This window comes from Pygoscelis adeliae, unplaced genomic scaffold (assembly GCF_000699105.1).
Source record: "Pygoscelis adeliae isolate BGI_AS28 unplaced genomic scaffold, ASM69910v1 Scaffold63, whole genome shotgun sequence".
Taxonomy (NCBI): Eukaryota; Metazoa; Chordata; class Aves; order Sphenisciformes; family Spheniscidae; genus Pygoscelis; species Pygoscelis adeliae.
Window position 1 is genome coordinate 4661225 of NW_008824414.1, and position 19511 is coordinate 4680735.

A 19511-nucleotide genomic window follows, 5' to 3' on the forward strand; every position below is an offset into this window, starting at 1 on the left:
TTTCAGTTGTTTGTCAGGTGTTGACGCAGGTTTTTACAGAATGCCAGGTGTGACACAGTTGTGAGTATGTGCTATAAAGTATATTCTGAAGAAAATACAGTGGAAATAATTGTGAGGAACATATTTAAATAGGTCATTCTGTGCTACAAAATATGCAAGTGTAACAATGCACTTCCACAGGATTCCACTGAATCTGGCGGTGCTTTCTTGTTTGAAGTACAGATCTGGAGTCTTATTAAACACATTGATTAGACAAATGGACTGAAAATATCAGACAGTATTTTGGGAAACTGCGGAAACAGGTAATTTTTCCCGTGGTATAAAAGGTAGGCAGTATCACAAAAAATGTAATTTGGCTTATTCTCTGTTAGTGGATAGAGTCAGGAATGTGACACAATGGACTGGGTCTTCTTACAAGGGTAGTGTTTCTGAAGATGGTAAATTTAAGACTTTTTTTTCTTTCTTTTTTTAAAGTTACAGAAAATGTAGTCAAAGCTATGTATTGGGAGTTTAAAATGACAGATTGGAAAGCTGTCCTTCTACCTGAAACAAAGCTTTCGGCTGTTCCTAACTGTAAAGCACTGATGATCATCTCTTTAAAAACGGCTATAGCAACCAGTTAATACAAACTTCTGAACCACTTTTTGCTTAAATATCAGTGTTTTTTTACAGCACTCCTACATTCAGACATTTTGAAGGAGCTGTTCTGTATTTCTGCTAAGATAAGTATGATTACTATGAGGAGCCATATAGCACATAGGTAATTTTCACTCAAATTAGAATTTGCGTAAACTGTTTAAATTGCTATCTGCTGATGAGTATAATATTGTGTATTGTTACTAAAACTTCGTAGAACACATTTTTATCTGTATTGTGTTTACAGTTGGTAAAATTGAGTATAGCGATGGCAAAAGATTTGCACCCTTGACTTCTAGCAAAACAGCTCCTACAGCAATTTAAAGAAGTCTGATGCATGCAGGGTTTTACAAAACATTAATCAGGCTCAGTCCATAAAACTATACGCATATGTGGTTTGCACAGCTAGGGCCATATGCACAGCTGGTGTAAATTTGCACGGGTCCTTTAACATCAAAGACATGTGCCGTTTACATCAGGTGAGAGACTAGCCCCTGGTGTTTGCAGTCACCTGAATAATTTTGCTATGTGACATACAGGGATGTTTCCTGTTATGCATATGGGATATACTGTAACAGAAATCATTGTTTAACTTGTACACATTGCACACTTAGACTTACTAGACACATTGGACCTATATTTCATTTGGTCCGCTCGCCTCTTTTTTTAATTCTTTTTTCCAAAGGTCACCTCTTCACTTGAAGGATAAATTCCATATGTTAAAGTGCTATTTAAATTTCATTTATTTGCTGCACAAGTAGAAAAAATTACTAGTGGTTTATCACTGTGGTAAATGCACATTTCTTTTTCGAACATTACTGAAGTGAAAACATAGGGATCTGTGAGGCTAATTCAACTTTTTTTGCATGTAAAAGCTTCCCACCTTCTCTTACTCACTGTATGATAAATCTTTGTATTTTCAGGCACTAATACAGGTTTTAGGTTCAAATTTTCTCAGGCAGGTGAAGAACAATAATGTGTTTCATTTCTTTAAAGAATCAAACTGTTTAGTGATGAAAATGAGTCTTCCATTTGATCAGTGTGGTCAGAATTTGGTCACTGTTGGTTTTTTGGTCCCGTCCCCCCATGTTCCCCCCCCTAGTTTGTTAGTGTTTTTAAATAGAAAACACAAAATTGCACAAAACCCCAAACATAGAATTAATGAAGAACTGCCACCCAGTTTTGCCTGTGTGTTTCTGTTCTGGTATACAGCTTTCTGTGCTAGTTCTAAACCTCCTTGTGAATTTTTGCTATTCTGGACTAGAGATCGTGAGCTTGAAATTAGGTAGTATTCCCATCTCTAGAGGAGGTGGTATGGTTGTATTTTACTTTCACGTGTTATCATAACTGAAGTTCTTCACAGGGTTTAACTCAGATAATTAGATGCAGCCGTTGTTCTAGATTCTTTATCATCCTGAAATACTATGGGATTGGTTTTTTTACCCCTCTTGCTCGCACTTCTGAAGTCGTCATCAGAGATCATCAACCGGAACAGAACCATCACAGTACCATCAGGCTACATGTGACTAAGCTAAAATATAGTAGTTTAGCACAGATTCACAGTCTGTGCCGAAATTAACTGCTCTGCCAAATGAGGTCTGGATGAATTATCTGTGTCTGCCAGGGGGAAAAAACCTAAGAGCAAGTCTGAAAGAATGAGGTATGATTCTGTGCCTTCACTCTTGTATTCCTGGGCAGGAAAATTGACTTGCTGTGCTGATAAAGTGGGTTTGAACTGAGGATCTGAAGCATAGCTGGAGACTTAGTTTTTTCCATTTTTGTGCTGGGCAGAGAAACCTCTAAAAGAGGTATGGGTGAGCACCTGGGGGATGTCTTTACTGATGTTAGATTTCCCAGAGTTAATTTGTCAGAGCCCTGTCTTGGATGTCTTGACAGAGGTCTTCCTGTTGAAAAAGTAAGATGCTAACCTGAAGGGGTTTTTAGCATCTCTAGCGGGCAGCCAGGTAGAAGTTTAAGATTTCTTTAGACTTAGCTTTGTTGTCATGGTCTCCCTTGCTAAAACAGCCTTCAAAGGAGTATCTGAGTAATTGTGAGGTATGTGCTGTTTGTTAGATGTGTGAGTCACTTCACTCCCAGTATGTACCTTGTAGTTGTAAGTAAAGATAACCTTAATTAAGGGTGTTCATGTGCTGCTTGTCTGAGTAGCTTATGGGCTTGAAGTCTGAACAAATACTTCAATGGCAGGGTATCGGGTGAACAGAGTGTAGCAGGATGAACAGAAGTAATTACCTGGACAGCTGTGAAGTGTAATAGCTGAACAATACACACACAGTGTTAGAGATTGAATGAAGTTACCCCTTTAAGCAATCAGATAGCTTTTTGGCCGGTAATAATTTATCCTGAAATAAATGATCTTGCAGAGTTCACTGAATGTGAACCTCTTGCCCTTACTGACTCACACTTGGCTTTCCAAAAAATATACAGCTACTGGGTATGTCCCAAACAGAGCCACAGGGGACCTGGGGAAACCCATTGGCAAGCAAATGCTTTTTAAAGTAATAAAACACTGCAGGACAGATGATGTAAATGCTCATACATATAAAAATAAATCTGCAGAAAAGATCATTGCCAGCCTATTCTTCACATGTCAAAGAAAATTTGTTTTCCTTGCTCTGAGTAATGCAAAATCCAATAATAGTTCATGTTGTGTGAGGTAGTTTCAAGGCTTCTTTATTTGCCAACACCAAACTAATAATCAGATATTCTCTATGAAGTAAAACACTAGAGGAAGTTTTTTCGCATCTGCGGATTGTGTTGAAAATGTAGCGGGTTTTGAAGTAAGTAAAGTTTGGAAAGGTGGGGGTTTGTCTTCGTCAGGGTTTCTGCTCAGCTGTAGTTATCAAATCCTGATTACCATGATTAAAATTTGTGACTGAATTGGTTGCTCTGTTGCTTGTGAGGTACAGTCACTTTTGCCTACAGCAAATTTATTTTTATGGCAGCAGTAGATAAATTTAAGTGTGGTGAATGGACAGGGATGTAGAAAAGCCTGGCCTAGCTAAGTTGAAGGTATATAGTGTTAGACACTGAGGTCACTGCTGAGAAAGGGTAGCAGTGTACACAGCCAAAGGAAGTTTATTATGTTTTAGCACATCACAGTGAGCTGACAGCATGGTTGGTGGCTGGCTAGTACAGAAGAAAGAAAATATAGATCACCTACATGTGTGGCATTTAATAACCAATACTTTTAAATAATTGACTGAGGAGCACTGCCTCACAAAATGTCAAATGCTACTGTTGGCCTTTTACTACCCAGTATTGACTATAACCTAAAACTGGCCTTTAATCATTGTTTAAAGGACAACTTGAAAATATGTTGAGGTTAGACATACGAGGCCTGATTCTGAGCTTACTTGCACAGATGTAAGACATAAGTGAAAATTAATTAGGAGATGAAAATTATTCCTAAAACACTCAGCATATATTTTTTTATATGTTAACATGTTTAGGCTTTGTCCTGTTCAGTAATGTAAAATACTTTCTAATGCTAACTAAAGTTAGCTCTGATATATGGGAGTCTCCAAATTAAATCTCTTTGACAAAATCCTTGGCAAGAGCTGTTAACCTGAGAGTTTTGTCACAGAAGATGAATGTTCTGTAACTTCAGCTCCGCTAAGGCTAGAATTGAGCTTTTTGACTCTCTCCAGTATTTACTGTTGTGTTTTTTTTCCCTGGTACAGCTCCTCCTGTTTGTGCAAGGAGGCAAGCCAATAGGAGTGCCTTCCTGCTGCAGGAAAAGATATTACTGAATAGAGTTCAATGAAAGCAAGAGGGCATATAGCTTTTAAGAGAACTTGGAAAGCAGATAGGATATGTTTGTGTTAAAACATGTGCTTAGTAATGGATGTGGTGTGAAAAGTGTTCATGTGTTAATTAAAAATACCAGACAAACTTAGCATAACTGGAATCTCTGGAGATTTTTAGCAAAGCTAAGTATTTATGCTTGCATATGTCTGAAACAAGGGTAGAGTGATAGAGAAATCATGTCACCATTGCCTCATCAAGATTTTTTTTTTTCGGATTCACCGGTTATCTGTTCAGAGCAGTCACTTGTCAAGCAGCTTGATGGCTGAGTTGGTGGGTGAAACATTGTTTTCCTCCCCAACTCCCATTTTATTAACTCAGTTTGGAGCTAAACCGAGACATTGTGAGATGAGTGTGGACCTGAGTTTGAGAGCCCTAGTAAATGACAGTCCACATCATCAGGCAGCCACGTGTTGCAATTTTGTACACTGACCTCTGAGACCAGCTAATCCTGCAGAAAATTAACTAGCCTGTTGCTAAACTTCACGTCTTGCACCTTAAAAAACAGTTCTTCTGTGTCAAGTTGTATATTCTGTATAGGATCAAGATACATTTAAAATTTGGGTAAGATGCCAGACTTGAATTAGGCTGAAATCACACAGATTAATGTATCAAATCAGTATGACTAGTCAAAAATCAGGTTGACTGAAATAGATTCTTGTCATGAGCCATATCGTAACATTGATTTTAATTTTTTTAAAAAAATTTTTCACTGATTAATGGCCTCATGTGCTTCATTTCCTGAAACATGTTTGCCAGGCATTTTGTGTTATAACCCTTTTGTGGTAGAGGCCAGCAAAACCAAAAAGAAGTGTGGGGAGAAAAAAGTATCGAGTGCTTAAAGCTCTAGTTGAACTGTCAATATGCTCAGCCTTCCCAAAACTGTGTACACCAATTTTTTTTTTTTAACAAACTGTAACTTGATCTTTCATACCTCATTAATACTGTAGGGGAAGCAAACTTTCCTTCAGCTTTTTTTAGGAAGGATGTCCTCAAACTTCTGTGCTAAAAAGTCACTAGGCTAGCAGTCAGGTTTTTTGAAAATATTTTAAGATCTATGTCTGCCAACTAATCATGTTGTTATATTTTACCAACAAAGTTGCTTTAATATTCTTTTTATACACTTCAAAATTAAGTATCTTTTATTGTAATCTTTAACTAAATGTTTGGTCAATATATGTTAATGTTAACTGGAACACTTTCTGTAGCCATTCTGTTCACCCTTGCAGGACAGAAAGCGTTAGGTGACAGCTTTGGGCAGTTCCCTTTATTCTTTCACCTTGGCAGGTTGTCTTTGTTTGCATCATCGGAGCTGAGCAGGGATAAACAAAAACTTCTTCTTTGTGGTAGAAATAATGATTAAAGCAGCCTTGAACTCGGTGTGAAACATAACTACCACAACAAAGAGAAATACAGAATTCTAAAGACCGGAACTATATGTTACTATTAAAGGAAAAAAGGCTCAGTGGAAATTAGGATAAATGGAATTATTTTGCTTCAAGAATATTTGATGAGTTATATATTTATATTATGTTTTAGTAAGCTAATATTTCTCTTGTCTTAAAGTTGATGGGCCGTCCATATATGAAATGTTTTTTAAAAAAGAAACAAAACACAACACCCAACTAGTAAAGTATTACATCATCTGCTGTGTTTCATATTCTAAATAAAAATATTAGCTTGCTCCTGATAGAATTTTTATTGCTTCAGTGGGGGATTTGTTTTCTTTGTAAAGCACAGTTTCCGCACAAGCTTTGTCCTAGAAAAACAATTGGGGCCTGTTACTTCAGATGCCCCAAAAAGCTTTTTCACTCCTGGTATGTGCGCGTTGTTCTGTGTTAGAGGGTTTTGATGTAAGGGCAGACCCAGCAGAGGGAGTGCGAGCGGTTTCGGGACACCCCCCTCTCCCCTGCACGTCTGCCTGAGCAGGGCGCTTTCATGCCTCATATTGAGCTCGAGTTAGCCCAAAAGTTATTGGTAGCCTGTCTGGTAAACAGATTATTTGGTAAAGCATGACAAACTCTCTTTCATTATAACGCTACGCTCTCATTGCATAGCAATTGACTAGGCTGCATTCTAGCAATTTTGTTACTGCAAGTTTTTTCAATCTTTTCTATGACTGAAATATCTTCAAACCCACGATGTTAATCAAAATAAGCCAGAGTTGGTACGTATTTGACTGAATTGTGAGTAAGCCTGAACTTTTGACGTTCTTTGTACATGTACCACACACCTGTAAAAAAAAGAGTTGGGTTTTTGCACCTCTCTAGGTTTGAAGGGAGTAGCTCAGGTCACAAATTCGTGTGGAATAGAAATAAACAACCGGCTGTAAGGATGCGTTTAGAAATTAGTACTTTGGTAACCTTCTCCTTTTCTATGGGGTTGTTCAGGTATAACTGGATTCATGCATTACACCATTCCTGCCCCAAATAATGAACATAGATGTTTATGCTACAGTATGTTTTTGTCTTGCAGGTTGAATTTGAGTGGCTTAGGCAGTTTTGGTTTCAAGGCAAGCGGTATTTGAAGTGCAGTGACTGGTGGCTTAAGCCTATGGCTAAATTGGAAGAATTTTGGAGAAAAATGGAGATTATGGTAAGTACTAGTTTTATAGTCTAAAGCCTCTAGAGCTTCATTCTGAGAGCACTCACAATTATGTTTTTAATTGTACTGTAGTAATGGGATTTAAACTTTATTCAGAACATATGAAAAGTAAAATCGATGTCAGCCTTCCACTGCCGCCTCTTATTTTTCTCCCCCAGTAGCCAAAAGAAATGTGAGCAAAATAAGATCAAAAAAAACCAAGAGGAGATTTTAGTTATTTCCTGACTTTGCTTGTTTTTAAAGTTTGACAGCCTCATACGATGACAGTCATCTATTACATCACACCAATTGGTACCTGAAACTGTGCGTTGTCAACTTTTTCATACAACACCAAGACAGAGAACTCTGCCAATGGCAACAATGGTGAATGCATCTGAGGAGGGTCGAGAGTAAAATATGATGATCTGGAGGTACAACTATCTGTCTGTAGTCTACCTGCACACTTACACCATAGCTAGAACCAATAAGAGGAGATTAGTTTCTTGAATAATTGTAGTGATATTGGTTCCTGTATACTTGAAAGTACATCCCTGCTTTCCTTGAAAATGGACTCGGTGACAAGCACTGTTAGCCTGCTTGCTGTTGCTGTCTGTCCAAGTAGAGACTCAGTTGGGAGACTTTGCTCGACGAAGTGTTTGATACAATTGCCAGCATGCCTGCTTCTAGATTTGTACACAGAAGGAACTGTATTGACAAACGTGTCTTGCTCATATCCTTATGTCTGCATTAGAAGCTGCTTCTCAGTTATTTCTGCTGGTCACAGCACAAGCCTCAATTTGCTCGTAGCTGACTTGGAAGAGTTTGTAATGTAGCTGAGGATGCTGAATATGATTTGTAGCAGAGGTGTTCTTGAATCTCTGGAGGTATGGTGCAAAAAGAGTATGCTCTTGGGTTTTGAGGGAAATGGTGTGACTCACTAACCTGCTCAAACGTATTGTAAGCTTTTTCAGCAGTGGCTGGTTTCAGACTTGGGAAATAAGGGTGGAAAAGTGGAACTTTCATTTGTGAAATAGGTTGCCGCAAGGAATCAGTGAACGTTAAACTTTCCTACAAAAGGAGAGAAATTATTTATAACTTGTTTATGTGGGGGGGTTTCCTCATTTTTGTGTTCTTACATGGTCACATTCTTGAATGACCTTTATAATTTAAAAAAATCTTTTGGTTTGTTTTTCTTTCAAATTGCAACTGACTCTCTTGTAACACAGGCTTAGATGAGGTAGAGACAAGAATGTTTGATTGTTATTTTATAACCATTGTGTGTTGAGAACATGGAAAAACAGCAAACTTGGGAATTCTCAAGGGTTAGGTTTTCTGCAATTGGTGTGACATTACCATGTGTCTCTAATTAGAAACATGGTGGCATCGGTGTAATCTCCTTTCAACAGGCCTTAGGATGATATTTATCAGCAAACTGAAGGTTGGGCCGAGACAGAAGCTGCTTCTAATTTAAATTTTAAAAATTGCTTTAATGTTTTATGACTTAGAACATATTAATCACAATTAATTTCAGCTATTGAAGGAGACAGAAGAGAATGTCTGTTTTGTTGAGTGTCTAAGTAAATTTGATGCTTATTGTATTTGGGATTTGGAGGTAGGGTGGGGTTTTTTGGGTTTAACCTACATTTTGTCCTTTAGTGTTTCACAAGATGACAGTAGGGGGCAATGTTGAGCCGCAGTTTTAATGCAACAACAAGCACTGACTTAATAAAAATACGTAGAAATTTAGCATTAACATCAAGAATTATCCCTGTTGCTTCAAGTTAGCTGTAATCTCTAAGATTCCATAACACAGGAAATCAATTGTGGGTTAACAAATTCAACAGCAATTTAACATAAAAAGTGCAGTGTTTTGGTGCATGCTTAGCTTCCACAGCATTAAGTGAAATCAAAAGGTATTTCTGAAGGTACCCAGTAGTCTACAGTTGATGTTTTTTCTCCAAATTTATAATTTTAGCTGGATCATTCTTTAAAAAAAATAAATTGTGGCAAAATGCTTAAATTAAAAATGCCTTAGAGTTGTTGATTTTGTCTCGGTAGAGTGTTATTGCTTGAAAGGAGTTATTTCTTAAAAGAAAATACTTAAGCAATGTACATTTCTGTGTGAGCTGAACAACTCTTGACTTTTTTTATATATGTGTCTAGAGTGATACAAAAGTCAGTCTTGGATTCTTTGTGTGCCTTTTTTTTTTCCTCTTTTTTCTTCCCCTTGTTTAGTAATGCAGTCTTAAAGAAGAAAATAAAGTTTTCCAAAATAATTTCTGATTCTGCCAATTGTAATTGCTCCAATGTCACAGCCAAGTATGATACTGCAGGAAGTTTAACCCAGTGTCTTCAAACCTTTGGGCTTTATTTAATATTTTTATACATTATAGCAAGCACACAATTTTATCATAATGTTTATTCCCGGCATTTCTTTCCCTGAGGATAGTTTTACTTTAGAGCTCGCTTTTGTGATGTAAATGTTAAACCTTTCATTTGAATGATATTCTGATAAAACATTGCATTTCCCACAATATTACCTCATGAATTTATGAACCATTAAATCCAAAGCAGTTTAACCACTCTTCTTCTCTTTTTCCCCCTCCCTTGAAAATATGAAGGCTATTGAAATGTTTGAGGGGGTTTTTTAAAAGTCATCCAAGATTAACACGTTATCATCTGCAACATCAGGATAAATGCTTGCTGAATTCAAAGGGAGAGTTACCATTTGAAAAAAGACTGTACAGGCTTTGCTTTCTGGGTAAAGAGAAGTCTGAAAAGCTGAAATCTCATGTGAGGAAGTCTTGCTGTAGCTGTTCTGAGATTCAGTGGAGAGACAATTTGTCTCTCAGGGTCTGATATCATGCAAACCTTGCAATCTGACATTTATTTTAGCTATGAAAATCTTCTAACACCATGCCAAATCAGTAAGAACTGCAGAAGTCCTACAGTCTTTTTTTGTTTATTTTGTTTTAGGGTGATTCACATTTGAATAATAAAAATGTAAATCAATGAAATGGTTCTTGTTTGTGGAATGAAAAGTAAACATATATGATTACACTTAAAATACCGAATCTTTAAAGATTTTTTTTAAACACATCTAGTGGTCCTTTAAAAAAAAAAAAAAACCAAAAATGAAGACCCTAGTAGTGCTATATGGTGTGAATTGTATTTCCTGCTTTGGCAGTCCATTTAGCAATGTAGCAATGTATTTATATGGCACTTGGCCTTAATAACCTTTATTGACTTCAGTGGGTAAGAGCCAAGACTAGGATTATTAAAATGTATCAGTTTCATTGCAGTATAAAATCACTACATATATAATTATGTTAGGTAGGCTAGGCTCCATTTAATCCCACCTATTTATGCAGGAATTTGGCAAGATGAAAAAAATCGTAGAACTAATATGTAGAGAAAAGTATGACTGATTTGGAGTTATATTCAACAGCATAACTGTTTGCCTACTATAAAGGGTCTACTTAAAGGAATGAAACATAGATCTTAAAGAATATTTTTTAATAGTATAAGTGAAACACAAGTAATTGTTATACCATTTATTTGACTTTTTGGAATCCTAAAATACAGTTAACGATAGTCAAATGCAGCACACCTTTTAATTTATAAATGTAGTGTAAAAGCGGAAGTGTGCACACTGTGGTTATAATGAGCAAAGTGACATTTCATGCAACTGATATCTTTCTGCACAACTTTCATCTTGATTTGTAAAACTTTTTAAAAACTATATTTACTAGTCATATTATTACTGTTATTCTCAATAGCATGCTTTTATCAGTTTATACAACTAAATTGAAATCAGAGAGCAAGGCTATTTTCTTGTAAATTCATTTTTCTTTCCTTTTTGAAGTCTATTTCATTATTTGCTACGATTGCTGCATATGAAGTATGTCATAGTTTTTGCTATAAGCCACTATTGTCAGGGGTTTACAGCCTGACAGTTAGAACTGAGTCTAGGCTGAAACCTGAAGCACAAAATTTCAGCCCGTAGTATTTTTTTTTTCCTTCCCAAATTAAAACAAGGGTTTAAATATGTATTTAAATCAGAGTATTTCAGTTCCAGGATAACCATGAAAAGCTATAAGACAAAATATGCTTTTAAAAGGAATCCTCCTAGCTTTTGTAGACTTCGGCATTTTAAACAACTAACCAATTATATTTAAAAAAAAAAACAAACGGGATCACAAATAGGCTGGTTGGTTGTTTAGCTTTTTTCAGAAAATGCAGAGCAACTTAACTGACATTTGAATTGGTTTGACCTTGTCAGCCAAAATTTAAGAAAATCTGAGGTATGATTTTAATCTCTTTTTTTAGCTTTCCTGTTGTGCTTAGATACTGCAGTGTCACACTCCTTTATTGGAGGGCCATGCGGTGATGGGCGATCGTATTTGCCTAATGAGCTGTGAAATGTAAGCGCAACATGGCAGCTCAAAGACCCAAATTTCAGCCATATTTCTTGTCTTTTTGGGCTCTTCTTATCTGTTTAGGCCAGATCCTTTAAATAAATGTATTTTTGGCAGGTTATATTTTATGGACACTAGGAGTCAGACGTTTCTGGAAATGTACCTTTTATCTTAAACAACAAAAACAACAAAACCTGATCCTGAAGACTTGTTTTTCGTTTTCTTTTTTTTTTTTTTGACACTAATTTCCTTGACCCCAACATTTTTAGCTGTCAGAAGTGGGCAAAAGGATTCAGGATTGTGTGTAGTAGAATCACTACCAATCTTTGAAACAACAACAACAAAAAAGTGAAGTTGTATTGCACATCTTTCAAAAAAAAATATTTACAATTCTGAGGGAATTCAGACTTAAGCTTCCAAAACAACGTGTGTGCTGAAAGCACAAAGGACTGTGTTTATGATTCTCTTGGAAGTGTTTTTGCAACAGGATAAGGAAAATTTTAGAAACTGTCTGATAGTGTTCAGGGTAAATACTTAAACCCCTTTAGAGAATTTTACACACAGATACTGCGCAGCAGAAAAAAGGATACTTATGTTTCCTAAAGCTGCTACAGCCTACAGCTTTGTACTTAAAGACAGAGGTGTTGAATAGAATTCTACTGAGGATACATCCAGTGACAATATCTACAGGAACATCAGAGAAAACCAGTGGATAGCACTTTCTATTTTTAACCCTTCCATGAGCTGGTTGAGATCTAAGCTGTGTTGATATGAACCGCTATAACATTTCTATCATAAACTGGAATTGTTAAAAGGGCAGTCTTCCAACTTACCCAGCATACTGTGAGATTACACTGAAAACATTAATGTTATAATGTAAACTGGCATAAGCCAGGAAGAATTTAGGACAATTTATGTTCTATGGGAAAGTGAGATGCATTTCTGACAGCACAAATGGGAGGACCATGGGTGGCTTGTGCAGCTGTGCATGTCATGTGGCTGGTAGTGTGTGCCGCACCAGATGGTGCGAAGGAGGTGGGCATGCTGTCCCATTTTTGTGTTCCCTTCTAGGTGGATTTGCACCTGAGTTACAAGTTTGACATTTGTAGGTGTTCTTGTGCACACAACTGTATCTTGGTGAGCTTCAATTTTGGATGACTAGAATTCTGTTGTCTTGTGCTTATCTCTTACTGTAACAGGGCTTCTTTCTGTCGTCTTCACTATATTTTTATACTATTGGATGTATATGATTGTGTGTAGTATATACATGTACTTGCATGTAAAATGTGATAAGCAATGTGTTAGTACTGAAAACATAAATACATATAACGCACATTCAGCAGAATTCAAAACTGTGCATATAGGTTATGCCCCAATCTTGTATTTGAATTGTGTAAACGGATCTCTCTCTGAGCTGAGCGCTGTGGCTTAAACAGGATTCTCCATCACACGTAGAAGTTTTCTGACAGTGGATAGACTACTAAAGCTGGTCCATAGTGTGACTGTATGCGTATGTACATGCTTCTACACACAAGTACATACACAGGTATGTTGGGGTTTTTAACTGTGCTGATCTTCTAATTAACTTCTTAATGTAAATTCTGAATCATATAAAATTACATTTAGAGAAAAGGCGTTTATAGAGAATGAGCACTGGGGGCAGTTCTCGGCAGCAGGAACAATGTAGGAAAAGAGTTTAAAGAGCATTAGACTACATTTGGTAGTGCTGCAAGTCACCCAGCGTGTGGCAGAGAGGGAAGAGCTCAGAATGTAGCTCCTGCTGCGTCCCTGTGAATCCAGTGTCAGTCCTGGAAGGATGTTTTAGAAACTGGTGTTGCCCTTTTATTGTTAATGGGAACTATGTGATCGATTTCAGTGAAAGCAGGATTGGTATGATGGGGCTACTGTAGACTGTATAAAATTGTGTGGTTTCCACCATCTTCCCCAAAACCTTGGATGGACATATACTGGAATAAGAGAAGATCTTTTTATCAAGTGTGTTTATTGAGGCTTATTTGCTGTGGAAATAGTGAAGTAGTAGTATTGTGCTATTGTTTTACTAGTCCAATTATTCTTTGCAAAGAATAATTATGTTGTTTATGTTCTTAGAAATCCATTTCCTGGTAGAAAAACTGAATAAAAGACCATATTTGAACACTGAGAATAACATTTCTTGAAAAGAAATTCTTCTGTATTTTTGAAATTTGTGTATCTATATGTTATATAAAACTTGATTAATTATTAACTATAGTTAAAGTGGTTTCTAGTTCTCATTTATGCAATCGTGGAAGTGATCAGATATAGAGCTTACGGATTTGTATGTTTGTGTATGTATGTTTATGGACATGCTACATAGATACAAAAAAGATTTGGTTTGGTGTTAAAACTGAATTACAGTGGTTTAGCAGGAATAATTTTTAGTGAGATTGCTATAAACTAGGGGAAGTTGTGATTTCGAATGAAAGTGCAAGCAAATGGCAGCATGACTAAAATGTCACCATCTACATTGCTGTAATTTTATTTTTTTTTTAGAGTACAGCTAGTATTGCTAAACATGGTTTTATTGCTATTGTATTTGAGTGGCTATGTAACCACTATAAAATAGAATACAGCTGTTTTACTTTCCAAATGGCTTTTGTAAGCAAAGGAGGTGTCATCTTCCGAAAAAGCTGCCATTGCTGCATTGATACCTTTTTCTTTCCTATCTGATCATCAGTCCTTCTGATTCCTAACAAGATCATGGGTGAACAGTGTTTTTGCAATGTATTTTTTAACAGTTACTTAATCTTTGATCAAAACTACAGCTCTCTTTTTATATATAAAGAAATAAAACTTGGCTTCAGTACTTGCCATGGAAAGCATTATGGTCTGATGGATTAGGTGCTAATTCTTTCACTGACCCTCTGTTTGACTTGTGCAAGTAACTTAAGTGTGGTTTTCAAAATCAGTGTGGAGATCAAAACGTTGGGGTCTTACTTTGGTTTTAGGTTGCAGACTATTTCTGATCTTAAATTCCTCATCAATAAAATGAGGCTATGATTTTTACTGTAACTGAAAAAGAGCTACTTATTGGCTATGTCTTAGGGAGAGAACATTCTGTAGTTGAAGGAACCCAACAAATTTCTGCCTCCCGCCTACCGTGATTGGAAATTGTAGAATTTGGGCTAGATAGAAGATTTTTTTTTTTTTTTTTAAATGGGCAAGTTATATCCATTTAAGTATGACAGAAGGAGCTTACTGTGTTTCAGCTGACCCTCATTGTCTCCTGGCAGTTCCCAGTTCTAGCTCTCAGGAGCTTTTGAGTGAATCTTTTTCACACTTTTTGTTTCTTACTACACATGCTTCTGCTTAATAATCCTGAAGCTGTAGACATGTTGTTTACTATTCTGCGGTAAGAAGATAATTACTGGCTTTTCTCAAATGTCTCTAGTTTAACATCAGGTTTTGGCAGTTCTCCTTGCACTGCTAGTGAATCTGAACTCTATGTAATTCTCACAGCAGAGGCTCTAATATAAACTTTAAGTGTAGCAAATCTTGTAAATTATTCCTGTTAAATAATGTGATTGTTTATCACAATCATACTAATGGCATCTCTTTTCATAGGACTCATTTTGGATTTCTGTAATATAATAGAGTGATTAAGGGAACAGTGAGAGCAGGCCAGATTCTTGCTTGTGAATAGGAATGGCATCAGTGGAGCTATGCTCAAGATGAATCCGACTTCATGCTTAGCATGCACTATTCTGCAAAGTGCACTGTTAATAGCTGGGAATAGCGCATCAGTTCATGTTGTCTAGCTGCCCAGGGATCAATATAATTGTGTAATAAACTGAAGTGATTATTTTATTTTTATGCGTGTATATATATGTATGCATATATACACTGCTAATAATTTTTAGCTCGATCTTCGAGCTGCGTGCTACATGCTAATGGATTAAAGCTTCACTAGCTAGCTAGAAGGTCAATTGTTTTGTCGATGTTGTGGTGGCATTCAGCTTGGATAAGTGAATTATAAGACTTTTCTGTAATTCAGGCACATGGCAGAGTAAGTTTACTTGTTGTCATCCTTTACTGATTGTTCTCATATTCTGTCCAATGTCATGCTTCCATTTCATGAAATAGGAGTTTCTGGTGAGGGGTCTGGAGAACAAGTCTTATGAGGAGCGGCTGAGGGAGCTGGGGTTGTTTAGCCTGGAGAAAAGGAGGCTGAGGGGAGACCTCATCGCTCTCTACAACTACCTGAAAGGAGGTTGTAGCGAGGTGGGGGTCGGTCTCTTCTCCCAAGTAACTGGCGAAAGGACGAGAGGAAATGGCCTCAAGTTGCGCCAGGGGAGGTTTAGATTGGATGTGAGGAAAAACGTCTTTACTGAAAGAGTGGTTAAACCTTGGAACAGGCTGCCCAGGGAAGTGGTTGATTCACCATCCCTGGAGGTATTTAAAAGACGGGTAGATGAGGTGCTTAGGGACATGGTTTAGTGGGCATGGTGTTGTTGGGTTGATGGTTGGACTCGATGATCTTGGAGGTCTCTTCCAACCTTAATGATTCTATGATTCTGTGCTGAAAGCATTTGCAGTAGTAGGACCACAGAACTCACTCCTGTGCTCAAAACTAATGATTGGTTACGTTGCTGATGGAAGATTTGGATAGAAATTATTTTAAGATTAGCCTGTACAAACCAATTTCTGCTGATGCTGTGTAGTACCAAAGTACACAAAGGTTGTACTTCCCAGAATTCCTTGAGGCGATAGAGTATCTGAAAATCTTTCAGCAGCTAAGCTTTATAGTTCTGTCTTCTCTTACAGGGAAGAGGAAAGAGCACCATGGTATTAGATGTACGATGGTAATACATCTGTCCCCAAGGAAGCAGGGATGAAGTAACATGAAATTAATTCTATATTGCATTTATGTAGATGCTCAATGCAAAGGCCAGTACAAGTCCTGTTATGATGCTTTTAAAAGGATTAAAAATATACATAACTAAGATTATTAATATTTCTTACTTTTAAAAGTTTTCTCCTGTAGGTGGTATCTTCATTGATGCAACCTTACAGTGACTGACTTTGTCTCTCAGAGGAATGGCAGTAGAGAAAGGAAGGGTTACCATGCAATTCGAGTTTTACAGACAAGGCTTTTAAGACCATTATTCCGTTAGTGATCTTTTGTTGGCTTTCACATAGGACATACTTGATACCCATGTTTATAAAACATGTATACATTCATGGGTCAATTCCACTGGTGGTCATTTATGCTAAAGGAATTGTGAATTTACAGTATCAAAACTTAGGAATCTACTGGGGGAGGGGAAAAGATGGGTAAGACAACCAATTAATCGGTCTTGAAAACTCACAAAATTTGCAAAAATATTGAACAAAACAAAAAAAGTCCCACTGGTTTCTATAAGAAATCCTACTGTTAAAAAACAGGATACAGGACTATTTTCTCAACTCTTTTCTTTGCTTTTCATCTTCTACATTTTCTTGTTAAATGTAAAGTACTGTAATTGAATCACAGTATTAGCTGGCTTTTTCCAACAAAACAGCAGATTTAGGCTCTTTGCTGTTAGTTTCAAAAGCAATATATATATATAGAGAGAGAGCACGAAGACAAAAATTGAGCACATAGATGTATAATCCCAAAGGAATAAACTGACTTCTACTAGACAAGCTGAAAGCTGATTAAAATATTTCTCATCCTTTGGGTATGCAACAGCTTTTGATGATGGAGAGTGTATTAATATTCAGCTTAGCCGCTTGTCGACACTTCAGACAGGTCCCAGGAAAGACTCTGATACTGACCAGGTTTTCTCACTCTGCCAGAAACCTTTATGAGACACAGAGCAGCACCCTTGTACTGGCAAAAGCCAAGATAAGAATAATGCTATTTTGCTATTTCTTTACTTTAGAAATTGCTTTTAGACATTTTGAAAGGATTGAAAATTTTAAAGAATTCTTTTAATGATATAAACTCATTTAGGTACAACAAAAGAGAAAGATTAATCTTAATTGTTTTAAAATAAGGCTGCTGTAATCTATTCAATTTTAAATCCATTTGTCTGAGTTGTTTGCAAACATATAAAGATCCCAGTAATAATATCAGTGACCAAGATTTTTGGAGAGAGTGTTCCTACTGCAATTATTTTATAACAGGCAGATTTGAGGTGCTGGGGTAATATTCTCTTAACTTCATCTATTCCCTTGTAATGTAATACCTACCTTCCAGACAAGAATGAGACGTAAACAGCTGCTTTATCAGCTGATACTTCTTCTGTTCTTTTGTTGGCATGCTGACATATGGGGTGTTTGCTTTTTCCCCTTCCGCAGTGACTAAATATATACAGTATCTCTGGAAAACATGTCATACGTTGTGTGAGGTGCCTTTAGGATGGCTCCAGGGCTAAATACTTCCTGTAATAGGTGAAAGAGCATGGCTTAATCAGCTTAGTTAACTTAATTAAGCTGTGCTTTTTCTCATGGTACAGCCTTAAAGTGTATTTCATTTAGAAACTGTATTTCATAGTTGTGGAATGACACAAGGTTGGAGAAATCCTCTGGGTTTTTATAGTGAGCTTGAAAAAGGTGAAATTTTCTAGTTATTCTGCAATGTGAAGAAGTAAATTAAAGGAATGTGTCTTTTTACTGAAGATTTAAAGGAGAAATTCTGATGCAGTTTAGATTGTAAAGGCTTCTCAAACTGAGAAAGTATACTTTTTCCCCATCTAATTTTAACATTTTTGCACCTGGGAAGAGCTGTCCATGTTCATCCCAACCTCGCCTTGCCTGCTTGCAGATGTGTCACCAGATTCTGTGACACTACTTTCTTCTATCATTCTTTGGAAGAAGGTAAACTAGTGTGGTGTGATTGTGAGGATGTGGATCTTCTCTCCCCTGATCTCTGGGTCTCAGCAGAAAATATGATTACAAATTAAAGTAATTTGAACTGAGTTGTTCTTCCTTGAGGTGAGTTGCTCTTTATGTTCTTCATGAGGTACTCCACGTTAAAGAAAAGGTCTGATTTTCCTCTTGAGGAAATGTTGGGATCCTTGTCCTAGTGGAACCCTCCTGTTCCTGGGAGGTTAGAGGAGAAGATTGATGAGGCACAGGCACAGCTGGAAACAGTAAGTGCTGAGCGAGTTCTACTTCCCATCTCATTTGGTTCATCTAGTATATTAATGTTTACTTATTTACTAACCTGTATAAGTTTTGAAAGAGTAAGGTGTGGGGGGAAAAAAAGCAAGCAGGATAGCAGACTGCAGGTTGCAGTTGGCCAAGGAGAGAGCAGCAGTAGGTGCCAGTAGCCAGTGAAAACATGGGCAAGAGGGGTTAGGAGCCGTTCAGTTGACAGAGTAACAGGACCAAAGGCAGTATGAGTGAGGACTCCTGGGACAGGAGTTTTGAAGTGCTGTAGTGGTTGGAAAACTTGCAACTGGATGTGTAGGTGGAATGGACCTTTGGGTACAGTGGGAATAGAAAACAAGCTTGGCAGGAAAAGCTTTGGAGATTGAGAAAGAGTAGGAAAGGATGGCAAAGGCTCTTGGGCAAAAAGGAGTGGTGTGGTTTGAGAGAAAATAGGATAGGGGAAGCTTTGCAATGGGGGGAAGTGGTTGTGGAGATGATGGCAGAAGATAAGATGGCTGCGTGTCTCCTTCAAGCAGAATATTGTGAGTAGCTATTTCTTTGATTTTTTTTTTTCATTCCTTTAAAAAAGTTTGTGTTTTGATAGAAGTTTCTTCAGTGATGCTTTTGTGCAGTAATAATACTACATTTAATATGCTACTGGGTTATACTACAGAACCAAATAAGGGAAAAAGTCCTTGGTTAAGCAAAAGAAAATTACATTGAATACAGAAAGTTACTTAAAGTATGTTAAAAAGCATTTGATTTTAATGCAACAAACATATAAAATTACCCAGAAAAAAAAATTAGGGCGATTATATATGCATAGATTTTTAACAATTTAAAAAATGCATATAATGTTTAAAATATATGAATTATTTGTTTGTGTGTTTATATACATAAACACATGGGTGCACATGCATATATATGCGCACA

The 19511-nt window shown here is 36.9% G+C and overlaps 1 protein-coding gene across 1 annotated transcript in view; it reads left to right on the forward strand.

Moving 5' to 3' along the window:
• FTO (fat mass and obesity associated) overlaps positions 1-19511 on the forward strand; it is a 70260-nt gene that overhangs the window by 27215 nt on the left and 23534 nt on the right. The window contains exon 7 of the mRNA XM_009320848.1: positions 6937-7056. Within this exon, the coding sequence (XP_009319123.1) occupies positions 6937-7056 (120 nt within the window). The remainder of the gene's footprint in view (positions 1-6936; positions 7057-19511) is intronic.